General features: G+C 36.7%; 1 protein-coding gene across 1 annotated transcript; it reads right to left on the bottom strand.

Moving 5' to 3' along the window:
• Positions 1-12,330: 12,330 nt before the first annotated feature.
• LOC100723219 (zinc finger X-linked protein ZXDB-like) lies at positions 12,331-15,913 on the bottom strand. The gene has a single exon (XM_003461754.5). The coding sequence runs from the start codon at positions 15,813-15,815 to the stop codon at positions 13,341-13,343; it is 2,475 nt and encodes an 824-aa protein (XP_003461802.2). The 5' UTR covers positions 15,816-15,913; the 3' UTR covers positions 12,331-13,340.
• Positions 15,914-16,630: the final 717 nt, after the last annotated feature.

Below are 16,630 nucleotides of genomic sequence, written 5' to 3'. Positions count from 1 at the left end.
TCAAAAGGCTGAGGAACCAAAGAACCCTTGAGAAAAAATCCAATTAGGGGTTTCAATATGTGACCCTAAAATCCAAAAAAAAGTAATAATAATCAAAATAGTCATCACTGGCTAAAATCAGGCACATTCAAGATATAATCATGCATACATGGTCAAATAATTTTGATGAAGATTCCAGATATATATATTTGGTAAAGAATTGTTTCTTTGATAAATGATACCGAGAAAACTAGATAATCTCATGCCAAATAATGAAATTTGTTTCTTACTTTATTTCAAATACAAAATCTAATTTTAAATTAAGGAAACAGTTGGATGTCAGTCCTGAAAAATGCAAAAGTCTTAAAAGTGGAGACCTTTTATTATTTATCACATAAACATTTACATTTATTATTTCTTTCTGCTTATTTATACCCTTAACTAATAAATAGTGACTTTCCTTGACCTGATCAGTTTTAGCTTAAAGTTTACTTTGTCCTAGAATAAAATTTCTATCACTCCTTCCTTTTGTGATCCTGGTGCATAGTGGGGTTTTTTTCATTCTTTTTACTTTTATTCTATAGATTTCTTTATGGATTAGATGAGTTTCTTGAATGTAAAGATTTTTAAGTTTTCTTTTTGTATATAGTCTGTCAGTCTATGTCTTTTGTTTGGCTAGTTGAGAATATTTTCATTGAGAGTTATTACTGAAAAATATTGACATTCCTGTCATTGCATTATTTTTCTATTATTGAATATTCTATTTTTTTATTTTTTAACTACTCACCTTGTTTGATGTACTGATTCTACACAATTCTGGATTTGTTGGCATCATTGTCTCTATCTAGGATATTTTTAAATATTTTTGGAGTAATTTATGTTCACGAATTCCTTAAGGTTTTCTTTGTCATCGAGTGTCTTTTGTTCATTGATTTTGAAAGATGGTTTCACGGGATATATTAGTATGCACTGAGAGTTGTTTTCTTCTAGGAATTGAAACATTTCACCGCAAGCTTTATTGGCCTTTAAAGTATGTAGTGATAAGTCTACTGTTTTCCTAATGGATTTAACTTTAGTAGTCATTTTTGTTTGTGTTTGTGTTTGTATTTGATTTTCTTTTCTTGCTTTTCTTTTGGAGTTCTGGGGTTTGACTATTATGTGCTTGGAGAGTTTTTTTTTTTTTTAATCATGGTTAGCTGTCATCCTTTAAAGCTTATTTATCTGTGTGTTGTGTTCTTTCCCCATACTTGGAAATCTGGTGTCATACCTGTAAAGAGAATTTTTATTTTACGTGTGCTGTTCTCTAACTTCGCTCTAATTCCCTTTTGCCTTAGATTAGTCTTCTTAACATCATATACTAACTGTTGGGAATTTTGCTTGCTCTCTTTATCATTTTTAAGCTCTGCCTATACAATCATGTGATTCCATTTTGTTTTTGATTTTTGAAACCTCATCTTTGGGAATTTATGCTATTTATGAATTTAATAGAATATTTTACCTCTGGGATTTCAGATCGGTATCTTTTCATGGTTATTGGCTCTTTGGTAAATTTTTCACTTACATTTTGAACAATGTTCATCAGCTCTTTCAAACTGATTCTTGCATAAATGCACTGGTCATTTTTTTTTTTATTTTTTGGTCGTTCCACTCTCTTTGAGGTAGTGTGATCTTTTATTTCACCAAGTCTCTTTGTTACCTGTTTAATAACTTCATGCAGCTCAGGTACTTGGTGTTTTATTTTTCTACAACAGTGTGTCTTACATCTGCTCTTGAAAAGTTGAGTCTTCAGAAGCATTTTGTTCCTTTGTTTTCTTTATGTTTCTTTTGTGCTGAGGGTAGAAGTCATAAAAGAAATAATATTTGCTGTTGATATGAGTATCTATTTATTTAGGTTCTGTTTTACCTTACCAATGTATTCTTGACTTTACAGGTATTTGTATAGAGGTATTATTTACCTCTTCAATCTATTCAGTTTATTTGATTAGACCCTGTAATTGTGCTGTAAGGAGGAAATGTCTACTGGTAATAACAGTGTTAATAGATCAAACCATACATCAAAAAAAAATTTTTTAATCTATGTCAATAATTCAACCTTTGTCAATATGCTTACAGATTATTTTATACTGTTATTAAAGGTTCATCTCTGTTGTAAAATATGGAGAAAAGGAGTGAGCAAAAAGCAAAGAGATATCTTTATGCCAAGAGAGGGATTAAGACTGATGTCAATAGGTAAAAAAACAGATGCGGTGGCACTGTGGAATTATTTATAGTTGGTGTAAAGTGCTATTGTTGAAGGGGTGTGTGCCAGTTGCGTACATAGTTAGCAGGATATATGCATATTGGTGAAAGTGTATTGTGAAGGAGGCTTGGGAATTGTCAGAATCTGTTAATATATTTATAGGTAGTTTTGATTTGATCGTCTCAGCCCAGTTTTGTTAAGGATTACCATGAAATGCCCTTGAATGATATTGTTTAAGTAAATGCACTGTTTAATTCTTATTGTCTAAAGCACTTATATAGTCCACTCATATATATGCCATTAGACAGGTGGAGAAGAGTGGAAAAAACAAGAAGGAATGAGGAAGAGATGAAAGCAAAGAATATGGAGGAAAATTTTTTTAAAAAAAGAAAGAACAAAGAAAGAAACACTAAAACATGAAGCAGGTCAAAGGCGAAATACTTAAATAATTAAGAAAAATAGCAGTACAATACAATGCAGGATCAAGAACCAGAAGAAAATTAAATAAAATAAAAATAAAAAATAAAAAATGAAGGTGATCCAAATTAAACAAAAAGGCAAAGACACAATAACAACACCAAGAAAAAACAAAAATAAAAACCTTTACACAGTTGTAGCATTAACCAAGAGCATCCATACAGAAATATGTACATTCAAGTCTGATTGCAAGGAGCCAAGCCATTTTCCCATGTGGCCCAGTTTAGACACAATCTGTCTTAAAATACCTCCAAATGCGTGTTCGGATTGTAAGGAGTGCTTCAAGGATGACTCATTGCAGATCTTTGTGGATCCGATTGCAATTGATTTGGGTGAGTATATATTGTGGTTCCACAGTGTTTGTTAACTTCTTCCAGGAACCTCATATTCTCTTCCTACATTTGCTGCTTTGTAAATATCACAGTGCTGTCGGTGTCTGTCCTTTCACAGGTTTTCCTTGTCTAGAATATGGCCAATAATACTCTGGCCCAGGTGCTGTTCACTCTCTGCCCACAGAAAACTGTGTCTCTGTTTTATCCATGGAAAATTTCTGAGCTGCTTCAGAAATTGCAGAAGGGCCCCTCCGCCAGTGTGGGGCCTTGCAAAAGACCTCATCACTATCTCAGAGTTGGGGACACAATAGGAAAGTGTGCACTCTGTCCTGGCTCTGCTCAACTGTCCTCAGACACAAACAGCAGTCTTTGTCTCTCATAGATTTTCCCTGTTCCACTCTTTACTCTGCATACCTATCTGTCCCAATCATGAACTTCCCTGCCTTCTGATGTCTGTAGGTAGAAGGTGCAAGGAGTCACCATTGTGGATAGCACGTTGTAGTATCCCATAAATACAACATTTCCACTGTATGTGGAAGGAAGGGGTGACCTTTTTTTCTGATTTGTACATGCTTCTGTTTACAGTTTGGCTGCTTGTAGGTACTGTGGGCTATTGCTTTTAACCCATGAGTGTGTGATGTTTTTCCCTCCCTCCCCGCTCCAAGGCTTTTTCTGCATCTTTCTCATGGTTTTGCTTTCTTTGAATTCCTGGATTGTGTATGTCTCACTTGGCATGCTGAGTAGAAAGGTTAGAGTATGGTTAGAGTAATTGTGAGTCTATTTCATCAGCCAGGCCATCACCCTTTCTCCTTCAGTCTGATTCTCTCCAAAAGATGGCATGTACCATAGGTGTGGGGTGGGATGTTGTGACCCAGACGTGATCTGGTTTATCCTGGCATACTCACTAGACACTGGATTTTTAGCTCAGATAGATTTTCATTTTATTTATCCTTCTGTATAAGACTTCATCTTTCGCTTCCATCTCAAGGTACCTGCTTTTCTCCAGTACAAATTTGGAGACATTTGCCTTTGCTGTTGCCCTGTTGGCAGCCATCTTCTCTCCTTGATCTCTTTTAAATCTTGATATATTTAAAAGCAATATGCTTTCTGTTATAGGAACGTACTTGCAGTTGGGCTTCTCAGTGGCATGATCATCTATGGCAATTAATGTACTCTTTCTATACTGATTTTAATTAAAGATTTTTTTAATCTCAATGGGGTGCTGGCTTACTCTGAAGGCTTTTTCTGCATTTAATATGATCATGTGATTTTTTTCATGATTGTGTTTATGTGTTATGTTACAATTGTTTTTGTTTTACTTTTATGTATGTGTGTGTAAACTGAGGATCAAAACTAGGACCTAGAATATTCTGCACAAGCACTCTCCCACTGAGTTGCTTCAGTAGCACCACAGTATATCCTTTTTTCAAACTTTTTCAAACTTTCACAATGCTTTTTACTATAGTCTAGTTATATGTATGGAAAGTTACTACTTTATTAGTTGCATTTCATGAGATATTTTTCTTTTGGTCACAAAATACCTGTTATAAATTACAGCATCACCTTACCAATAATTATGAAATATAATATTTAAAGATTGTGTATATTTTTATTTGGGTTTCTAAGTTTAGTTGCTATCAATGCTCTTTATAAAAATAAAACATAGTATCCGTTAAGCAATTTTAAACATTCCAAGTAATAATTTAATATTTTACATGAGATTTAAAAAATAGTATGCACCTGTATACAATATGTATGATTATCCTTAGCAGAAAACATAAATGGATTATGTAAAGACACAAAAGCAATCTTTTCTTCTTGTGGATTAGATCTTAGCTATAATATTTACTTAATGTCTCAGTCCTCAATTTTTTTCCAGATGGTCTAACAAGGATTTATGAAAATGAGGGCAAGCCTCCTTAACTTTCCAAAACAGTTATTTAAATAAATTACAATAGAGCTCTAAATTGTATTACTTTCAACAAACAAATAACCAAAAAGTATTCAAATAATACAAGAAAATATGCATATCATATTGATTACTTAGTGGAAATAATCTTTCAAATGGTGATAAGTATAAAATTGTATTATGTTCATGAGGGATAACAGATGAAATAAATACATGAAGTATTACTCTGCTATAAAGAAAAAAATTTTTGTCATTTTCAGGAAAACACATGCATCTTGAGACAATGACTTTAAGTGAAATCAGACAAACAAGCTAAATATTACATGGTTTCCTTTATATGAGAAATTCAAACTATAAGTTAAAGATCAAGATAAAACATAGATATTATCAAACAAAGAGATAGATTTTTTACAAATGGGAAGGGGGCCATGGGATGGAGAGAGAAAGGAGGATACAGAGGGGTGTGTTATGTATATTTACCAACTCACCACAATGAATGTAATAATTATGTACTACAAACATATACTAATAAAAATAAAAATAAAAATTATTATTCAGTTATAATAATTATTTAGCTTCAGGAACCTCACACTCATCTGTGAATTTAAACGAAAACAGCTAAATCTTCTGCTTAGTAGCAAGTGTTAAGACATGACCCAAATTGGTATTAACTAAATAAGGCTTGCACTTTTGACAGGAAAAGACTCATCCTGGAAGCACTAAAATTGAAATTAGCCCAAGGTGAAATGCTGCTGCCCTGTTCACTGAAATTTCTGTTAGGGCTCTTTCACCTGGCCAATTTCCAGGTAGAAATGGCCATTTCTTTCTATCATGTAAGCCAAATGTAACCCTGAAATTATCTATCTCCTAAATAGAAGGGGAGAGATTAGTTTGTTTAAATTAAATGTCCTGTAATGTTATGAAGAAAATGTCTGATTTGAAATTGTTTTTATCTTTTGTGATGGTTTTACATTTGAGATAGTTAACATTGATATAAAGAAAGCCTTTGTTATTCTGAAACAGAATTTTTCTAATCATCAAAACTGTTAAACCACTATTTTTTTGCCCACAAATCACAACACTTGTTTACCTGGCAGCCATCCCAGAACTTTGGGGGAATATTCAGGTTCTTCGACATTAAACTCTTACTCCTAGCCACAAATATTACATGGAATTCATTGCCATCTCCTTTCTTCCAGCTAGTGTCTAGGTGGTAAGATTATCTCCAAATTAATGTCCCAATTGTCCCCAAAACTTAAATTTTGACATCATATTTTATAATGAAAATGAAGGCTTAACTCCTTTTTTTCTCCTCAAAGACAGATGTGAATATACATTCTCAAGGATCACTTTTAAGTATACATATTAAGACAAAGATTGCAATCCAAAAATAAAACAAAGCCTATTTTATAGTAATTGTCAATTATCGTTTGATTTATAGTTTATCAGATCTACCTGTCAGAAGCCTACCAAAAGTTTTAGTTAAGAACAATTTATTCTAATATGGTTAGCAAAATTAAATTTTAAATTCTGATTGAAAAATAGTATTTGATGATATTCTGTATATTGATTTCCCTTTCTCAAAATTGATATCTGCACACAAAATTATACTTCCTGCAATGGTAAATCTACAATGTACATTTTAGAACACCATTACACATTAGTTTTAGTAGTTTTCCATCTAGATCATATGTTTGAACATAAAGTCAATAGGAATCATACAACAGATATTCAAAACATAGCTTCATAATCAAATAACTTATATTGTTAGGTATAGTACTTCACAGTACCAAACATACTACTTGCTCAATAAATTCTGATTGGTGACTTAGTAAGCAGATGTAAGGGTACGTCTTAAGGGATTTGGAGGCTATTTTTAGGTATTTCCATATGCATTATTTTTAAATACTGGTTCAGATATTTTCCCTAGGAAAATTGACATCTCAAAGGATTTTGTAGATCTCTAAATATTGGCAATTAACAAGAATAAGAATTAATTGTAGATGACACTGTAAGATTTCTATCAAATGCACAGATACAGTATGGTTCTAGACTATTCACTCATCCTTATTAAATATTAATTTTTCTTTTTAAACACATTCTATCTCTTTTAATGGATCTACAATGGTTCTCATGACTAGGTTTTTGTGGCATCTCTTGGATCATGAGTCTAATGATAGATGAGATAATGGAAACCAAGAAGTAAATATTAGTAATAATGGACTTTTTGATAACCCTGTTTTTCCCTGACCAACTGAAACAAAAACAGGTAAAATTTATTTTCATAATACTTTCCTGAATAACTGTTGAAGTTAGTGATAAAATACTATAACCCAAACTATGATGTGATCCTTTACACATGTACTATTTACCCTAAACAAAGAATAATGATGAAATCTTAAGAGCACAGCAAAAAAAGAACATCGGCAGAAAGAGATGGCATAACTCCTTTTGATGCAGAAAAGTCTAAAGAGGGAATGTAACAATTAGATTGGTGCTGCCTAATAGGAATGTAAAGAGACTATGAGCATAAAGTTATTTTGCTTTTTAAAAATTTGAGTGTTTACATAAGAAGCCTGGAAAACACCACCAGAAGATTCCTGGAACAGGCAAATTAGCAATTTTTTAAGGTCTTGAAGAAATTAGAAAGTGAAAAGATACCTCCTGTTCCTGCGTAGGAAGAATCAGTATTCTAAAAATAGTCATATAATAAAAAATGATACACAAATTTAATTTTTTACCAATCAAAATACCAGCAGTGTTCTTTAGAGAGCCAGAATAAATAACCTTAAAATTCATATGGTTCCAGAACAGACTGAGAATTACAAAAGCAATCATGAACAACAAAAGCAAAACAAGAGGTATCACAATCTGAGGTGCCAAAATTAATTAGAAATCTACAGTGACAAAAATAACAGCATTGGACTGGCACAAAAACAGACACGTGGATGTAGAATTGAGGATGGAGATGGAGAAACAAATTCAGGCACTTTCAGTCATCTCATCCTTGACAAAAAGATCAAAAACAAATGGTGGACAAAAGACTCTTTAATAGATGGTGCTGGGGAAACTGGTAATTTACACCCAGAAGGATAAATCTAGAGCCATATCTTTCACTCTACTAAAATCAAATCAAAATGAGTCAAAGACCTAAATATGAAAACAGAAACACCAAACCTGCTAGAAGATAAAATGAGTAAAACTCTTGACATAGGTATTGACAAGAACTCTCTGAACTGAACCTCAATTGAAAAAGCAGTAATATCAGATGAGATTGGGTGCGTTCAGGGTGGTATGGCCATAGATGAAAAAGTGGTAATATCAAAAACGAACGAGCTGGGCGTGGTATTCCAGGCCTGTAATCCCAACACTCAGGAGGCTGAAGTAGGAGGATCTTTGCGAGTTTGAGACCAGCCTGGGCTACAAAGTGAGCTCAAAGACAGCCTGAACTGCATAGTGAGACCCTGTCTCTCACAAAGGAAACAATCAACAGAATGAAAAGACAATGAACAGAATGGGAAAAAACTTTGCCAACTATATTTTGGACAGAGGACTAATATCTAGAATGATACATAAATTTTGTATCTAGAATATACAAAACCTCAAAAAATACTTTGAAAAATAAATGATCCAATAAAAACGAACAATTAAATTATATAGACACTTCTCAAAATAACCAGCACAAATGTCCAATGGATATGTGAAAAATGTTTGGTTATTTTTGGTCATTAGAGAAATTCAACTCAGAAGAAGGCAGATTTTGTCTTACTCCAGAAACAATGATTCTCATCAAGAACTCAAAATAGAAAATGCTGGTGAGGCTTTGGGAGAAAAAGAACTCTTTTACATTGCTGATTGAAATGTAAACTACTAAAATCACTATGCAAATCAGTTAGGAAATTCTTCAAAAGATTAAAAGATTAATTTCATTTGACACAGCTATACTTCTTCTGGGTATCTTTCTACAGGAGTTAAAAATCACATTATAGTGATAAATGTATACCCATATTTATAGCAGCACAACTCACAATAGTGACATCTTGAAAGTGACCTACAGGGCCATTAACTGATAAATGAATTTAAGAGCACATGATATACACATGCAATGTCAGCCATAAAGAAGGTAAATTTGAATGGTTAGTGGAAAATGGGAATATTTTGAGACCAAGTAAAATACATCATACACACAAGGTTAAATATCGCATGGTTTCTTTTATATGAGAAACTCAAAATATAAGTTAAATAACAAAACAAAAGAGATGAAAAAGGGAAGTAAGCTTTATGGAAATAGTAAGGGAATCTGAGGTTGGGAAAGGGGAAGCAAAGATGATTAAGATGTGATATATATTTGGACCAGTTCCTCAAGATAAATGCAAACATGTGTCAAAAATACACACCAATAAAAATTTCAAATTGTGATGTCATTTGTTGAATTTAAAATTTTCTAGCAATATTAAATAAGAAAAATCCTGATAAAAGTAATTTTTAAAATATTTTCCTTAATCAAACCTACTAAAATAGTATTTAACGTGTCATCAATACTAAATACTAAAGAGATACGTGTTCTGTACTATAATTTTAATCTTATTTTAATTTTACATTCACTGTACCTCACAATTTGGATGCCTAATTTTTCATGGCTAAAGAGAAGTTTAATTCTACAAAAATAATAATATTCTTAATCAATAGAGCTTCTAGATACAGATTTTTAAAGCCATCATATTAACTGTTTTTTTTTTTTTCAATTAGTAAGGATTTTTAATTAACCAGTACTTGAAACTCAGGAAAAAAAGAGGATAAAGTTTAAACCCGATAATTATTTAAAAGAAGTAATGAATATCAACAACAGAAGTTAAACTTCTTACCTTGAATAACAGCTATTATCTAACGTTTTGCTAGAAAAAGCTATTGAAAAGTAAATTTGAATAATTTAGTTTAATGGAACTTTATGAGTCTGTGGACAAACAAAATCTGTTAATTTTGGAAAAAGTAGCATTAGTCCTTTGAAAATTCCAAGAACAAGTAGGAAATACAGAGATTTCATTAATTAGGAGGATGTTGCTTTAAGTAATTAAGGAAATGAAGTCATAGCATTAGTTAATGTTTATAAATTTATTTAGTTTTTAGGACTTGTATATTTATCTCAATCCTTGACATATTTATTTGCCAGACATGAAAAGTGGTTGATTTAAGAGGCTTTAAAGAATAACATTTTTGAAATATATCTTACTACAAATATGCCCAAAACAAAGAAAGCAAACTATTAAACGGACAACGAAGTTTCAAGCATTTGTCTGACTTAAAAAAGAATGCCTAGTTGTTTTTCACTAAATGAATACCACTTTTAAAATACATATGAATGTATATGGAAGCATGTGTGCATATTAAGAATTACATAATGCAGAAACATTTTATAGTGGTAAAATTTTAGTTAACTTCCAAAGTGCTATAACTGTCATTCACAGACATCTACAGGCAAGCACTATTGCACTAGTATAGCAAAGCAAATGAAAAATTAGCAAAACTCCTTAGCAAACCTTTTTAGAAATGGAAATAGAAATGTAATTTTCATCTGAACAATATAGAAAATAGTCTCCTTTATGATCATAAATATAGTATTACCTAACCTAAGAAAATAACTCCTAACTGCACACACACAACTGTAATATATACACAACAAATGTCAGTATTAGAAGAAAATGTACTATGAAAAGAATGTCAGAGATAATGCAGGACAGAGATCTATCCATTAAACAAAAAGCAAATTTTTTTTAAAAATGGAAAAATATGGCAAGAAATGGACGCACATGCAAAGCAGTGCAGAGGGGATAAAGTAAGTAGAAGGTAGCAGAAACTAAAATAAAAAAGAGCAATGAGTAATGATACAAGAATGAATCATGAAAGTTATATGAGTGGATGCGGAAGGTAAAAGTAGTTCTTTTACCTTCTGAACTCGTATATAGAACTGTCATAGTCAAAACCCAGTTAGAATGTGAGCTGACCACATTAAACTATGAAAAATACTATTGCAAAAGTTATTTCTTAGGGTTTGCTCTAAATAACAAACAGGGAACACATTGTAAAGATGTTCAACAAACTCAAAATGCTATACTCAAGTAGTAGGAACTTTACGTGATACTCAGATTCATTATTTCTTTCAGTGCTGGAAATCTTTAAATAAGCTCTCCAAACCACAGACAGAAAAAATTTTCTCTACTCCATTGTCAGATTTTCATGGAACCACAAGTTCCACAGTCAAGGAGAAGCCTTTTTGTAGGAAAATGGTTGGCCTTCAGATCATAATGTTAAGTGCAATAAACCAGTCACAGCAGGTTAAATACTAGTTTCACTGGTAAGAGAAACCCAAAATATAATTAAATAGTAAAACCAAACAAAGATGATAAGAAACTGGGAAGTAAGACACTGTGGAAATGAGAAGGTGATCTGAGGAAGGATGAAGGGGGGCACTGTAAAATTATCTACATTCCATATGTGTATGAACCTATTCCCCAAAATTAATGTAATTACTATGCATCACAAACATATCAATAAAAACTTTTAAAAAGAGAAGCCTGACATCAAAAGAGAACAAAGATGTTGTCAAATGGATTAAATGGTAAGTATGCAGATAAAAATGTGGGCAATGTACCCACTCCTGGAATTTACAACAAATTCTGGGGTGAAAATTATTCAGTAATAATTACTCATTATTCTTTCAGTAAAATAGTTTCCATGGCTGGGGATTTAGCTCAGCAGCACAAGGCCCTGAATGGTATGTGCAAAATTGTGAGTTGCATTCCCAGAAAAAAAAAAAAGAGGAAATTAGTTTCCTGTTTCAGCCTAACTCTCATGAATCTTTATTTCTGGTACATAAATAGGGTTAAGTTATCCCAATTTCTCTCTTAAAGTAGGAAGGACCAAGAGAGTAAAATTATAAATCATCAAAATACACCAATACTTGAATTTTTTTACTTATATACAGAAAATTAGAGCAGAGAAAGTCTAAGCCAGTATATAAGATATGTACATAAATTGCTATGCTCTGTTAACAGATGGGAAATTGTGGCTCAGTAAGAATAAATTATTTAATACCACTTTTCTCAAAACCACAAAACACAAATTGAAACCTGGGTTTTGTTTCTCCTCAAAGACAGGGATGCCAATTGGTAAAAAGGGATTTATATCATCAAAAGAGGTTAAGAAGATAAATAGTGGTAACAGCAAACATAATTTTTACAAAGATTTCTTGTTTTATCACCATTAGAGAAAATATTTTAGCATTGAACAGTGTTTCCATTAATCTATCAAAATGTCTTAAACACCATTTCCTCCTTCCATAATTTTTAACAATTCTACAATCCATAATATTGGAAGCAAATATAATTAAGAAGGAGTAGGTTGACCCAAATTTGCTTTTAATACAACAAGAGAAAAACAGACATTAACAGCTGCTTAATGAAAGAACACAACATAATTGATATACAGAGTATGAGCAACACAATTTTGCAATCTAATCAAGTTTACAGAACTAAATAGAAAAATGTGAACATCAGTGCAAAGACATATTTAGCAAAACTCTGCTGTGGTGAATCATTCATACAGAATGAACTACCCTTCTCAATGAACAAAATGCAAGGAAAAAGATGAAAGATGAACTGACAGATGAAAAAACATGTGATGGAGCTAGGGATTTAGCTCAGCAGCATAAGCACCTGCCTTGCAAGCAGGCAGTCCTGAGTTCGATCCCCGGTACAAATAAAAAAGAAAAAACATGTAACACTAAAAGAGTAAATATTAAAACTAATAGGATTCCTGTGACAAAAAAAGTTTATAACATGACTAGAAATTTAATACTACAAAGGAATAAAGTTAAGGATGATAAATGGAATTATAATTTTCTTCTAAAGAAGTCTATGTGTTACATATAAATATATATATATATCATATATATGTAATTGGTGCAAAAGAACATTAAAGAATGGAGGTAAAAAATTGTATAATAATAATTATTGAAGTAAGGTGCACAAAACATATTCATTATAACATGACATTAATTCAATAATATTGAAAGACATGTAATATAATCAGTGAAAGATAACCCAATATTTTTCAAGAAAAAAATATTAGCTGAAAAACACACAGAGATTTAGAAACAATCTATTCAATCTTCTATTTATACATACAGAAATTAAGGCTCAGACAGGTTAAGTGACTTATTTAGGGTCTATAGAACATGTCATTTCCAGACTTAAAATCATAATTTCAGTCTGCAAACTTGTAGTCCAGGGATGCGTTCTTTAGCAAACCAGTAGGAAATGACTGCGTTCAAACATTCAGTCCCAAGTACCCACAAAATTGAGTGTAATAAAAGTAAGCCACATGGCAAGGAGCAAACAGTGTTGGCTCATACCAGAAATGAGCTGCTAGTCACTGTGATAAGATCCGTTTCTTTCTGAGAACCATGGTTTCTTGCCAGATTAGAGAAACCAAACTGGGTTTCTTCCTCCCGTCCAAAGAAGTCAGAGTCAGAAGGTACGTTCCAATCCACTTTGGTTGGTGTCAGTAGTTCCGAGACACTGTTTTCACAAAGGGTACTTGAAGGAGTCAGAGCTTCTGCGTCCACTGCTAACTTATTGCTGGGTGTCAAAGTCTGGGGTTGGGGCTCTGGACTGCAGTTTTTCATAGCCAAAGAGCCTAGAGACCGCAGTGGTCCCACACTTACACTGGAGACATTATCCGTATCTAAGGGACCCTGCTGAGGGCCAGTGGCTGTTGTTCCAAAAAAGAGAGAGGTATCCAGACTCTGAGGAAGGTCACTGGTAGCCATCAAGGCCCGAGGGTCTACAGCCTGCCCTAAGGAGTTACTATTACTGGCTGGGAGATTCCCTGCCAGAGTTGAGCTCACAGAGGCCACATCAATAGTCAGGATGCCAGAATTCACCAATGCTGTGTCCAGCACTGCAGCAGAACCATTGCCAGCCACATCAGAGAGGAGAGACACGATCTCTGCCTCACTGAGATCGTTCTGCCCCTGGCTGGTAAGTTCACTGCTGGGTGTAAGTGAATTTGCAGCTTCTAGTTGAGCTAAAAGACCGTGGCCCAGGTTGTGCCTTTTGGCCATGTGTGTCTTCATGCTGTGCTTGGATGTGAAGAGTTTATTACAGGTGGAGACAGGGCAACGGCTTTTCCAAGTGTCCACATCTTGCAGATGTTTCTTGGAGTGAATGTAGAGACTACTTCTAGCAGAGAACCTGGCACAGCAGCCTTCCACAGGACACACAAAAGGTTTTGTGCCCAGGTGGGTTATGCTGTGGCCTTTCAGATGTTCAGCCCTGGTGAAAGATTTCCCACAGCCTTCTACAGGGCATGTGAACCTCCGGTCATCCTCGTGCTTCCTTTTGTGCCTTAAGAGTTTAGACATACTGGTGAAGTTCCAGCCACAGCCATCAAAGTCACACAAGAAAGGTCTCTCGCCCGTGTGGCTCCGCAGGTGAATTTTTAGCCTACAGGCCTTGTCATACTGCTTGCTGCAGCCAGGGAAAGAGCAGGCAAAGAGTTCCTGTTCCCTGAAATGGGCGCGGTTATGGGAAAACAGGGCACTCACTGTGATAAACGTCTTCTTGCAGCCTGAAAATGCACACTGGTAGGGTCTCTCTGGCTCAAAGTGGCTGCGCTGGTGGGCGCTGAGCTTGGCCTGCGTGGGGAAGCTCTCCTCACACACCTCGCATTTGAAGGAGTTCTCCTGCTCGTGACCCTTCATATGCGCCTTGAGGTTGTACACAGTGGTGAAGCTCTTGCCACAGCCTTCCACTGGGCAGCTGAATGGCCGCAATTTGTCGTGAGACTGTAGGTGTCTCTTGAGCTTGTAAGACGTAGTGAAGGTCCAGCCGCAGCCTCCCAGGGGGCACTTGAAGGGCCGCTGGCCCTGACTGCTGCTGTGAGTCAGCAGGTGCACCTTCAGCTGGTGCTTCTTAGCGAAGGTATGTCCGCACTGCGCCTCAGGGCACAGGTACAACACCATGCCTGGGCCTGGACACTGCGGCCCGCGGGGGCTCTGGGCCGAGGCCTGGCCCTCAGCCTCCTCCTCCTGCGCAGGGGCTGGCGCGGGTTCTGCCGGCTCGGCCAGCAGCAGGTCCGGTGGCAGCTCTGGGCAGTCACCTAGCTGCGCCGCGGGCAGGAATCCGGCTGGCGGGGCGATTAGACCCCCAGCCTGCTGGAAAGGCGCGACCCCTGGCTCCCAGACTGGCAGCGGAGGCGTGGTAAGGGTGAGGACGCCGTTCTCAAAGCGCACCAGCAGATCCTGGTTGTGGACAGTGACCGTGCCAGAGAAGGCCGCTGTGGGGCCTGGGCCGGGGCCTGGGCCCGGGCCTGGGGCGGGGCCTGGGGCTGGGCCTGGGACCGCGGATAGGCAGTGGGGGCTCAGCGCCGGGCGGCTCGCGGGCTTCAGGCTGCTCTCTTTCCCCTGGGGTCCCAGGCCTGCCTCGGTCTCCTCCCTCCACACGAGCCCTTCGTCGCGAACAGTGACCCCGGTCTCCACGTCGCCACCCACCGGGTCAAGCAGTACTAGGAAGAAGTCGCCGCCGCCGCTCCCGCCGCCTCCGCCGCCGCCTCCGCCGCCGCCTCCGCCGCCGCTGCAGCCAGTGTGATCCGACCTCGGCGCCAACGGGCTTGGGCCCGGGTCCCGTGAGGCCCTACTGGCCTCCTCGCGCCGCGGCCCGAGCCCGCCATCTTGGGCCCCCTGGAGCAGAAGGAAGCGGCGCGCCGGGGCCTGACTAGCTGGCGGGTCAAGGCCTCGGTGGACCCCACCGCCCCTCGCGGGGCAACGGCCCCCGCTGCCCTGTGGTGTTCCGCGAGCCGGGAGCAGCCTTGGGATTTCCATCTCTGTTCCGCCGAGGCTTGGCTGGAACTAGAGCCGAGGCGGAGGCGCGACCCCGCCCCCTGCCGCGGGCCCGAACTGTTTCCTGAAAGGGAGGGGAAAAAAAAAAAAAAAGTGCAATGCGCAGAAACTGGCCCTATCAGATTTTAAAACGTATTTAACGCCACAGTGATTTAAATATTCTGGTGCCGGTTCTCCGGAACAAACGAAAAAGCCCAGAGGCAAAGCCTGGTGTACATAAATTAGTCCACAGTTTATAATTAAGGAGGTCTTCCTTGGGAATGGGGTAATGACAGCCCATTTGGTAAGGGTACCAAAATAAACATATCCTATGTTGCTTAGTGCTGTTTGTGTGTTACCATTGTTTACTGTTTGACTGGCTGGCTGGACTGATCGATGAGAGAAATTTCAGAGGGCACGTACCGTCTTATATGTTACCATTACATACCAGTAGAATGTGGAAATTGCACCTCCAACAACTTTTATGCTTAGAATTATTGTCATTACCATTATTATTTCGTACAGGGAATCGAACTCAAGACCTCGTGCTTGCCAGGCAGATGATTATTATGCCACTGAGCTAAATCCCCGTCCCTTTCAGTATTATCTTGAACAAGGTCCTGGGGGAAAATTTCTGCACAATTAAGTTTTTGGTCTTCCTAATGCAATTAGAATAAGAGATGGGGCCAGAACACATTAGCACTGTTCAGCCTAGAAGTATCAAGCCTGGAGGATGAAACAATTTACACTGAATTCTGGAAAACCTTACGTGCTCCTGAATCCTCACAATGCAGTGCTCAACCTAAACCAACTCTGCC

The sequence above is a fragment of the Cavia porcellus genome, unplaced genomic scaffold, assembly GCF_034190915.1.
Source record: "Cavia porcellus strain 051 isolate PalLab524CR breed Dunkin Hartley unplaced genomic scaffold, mCavPor4.1 scaffold_3, whole genome shotgun sequence".
Lineage (NCBI taxonomy): Eukaryota > Metazoa > Chordata > Mammalia > Rodentia > Caviidae > Cavia > Cavia porcellus.
This window is presented reverse-complemented; position numbering and strand designations above follow the sequence as displayed.

Coding starts and splice junctions, on each gene's coding strand:
- LOC100723219 (XM_003461754.5), bottom strand. CDS start 15,815: ATGGAAATCCCAAGGCTGCTCCCGGCTCGCGGAACACCACAGGGCAGC.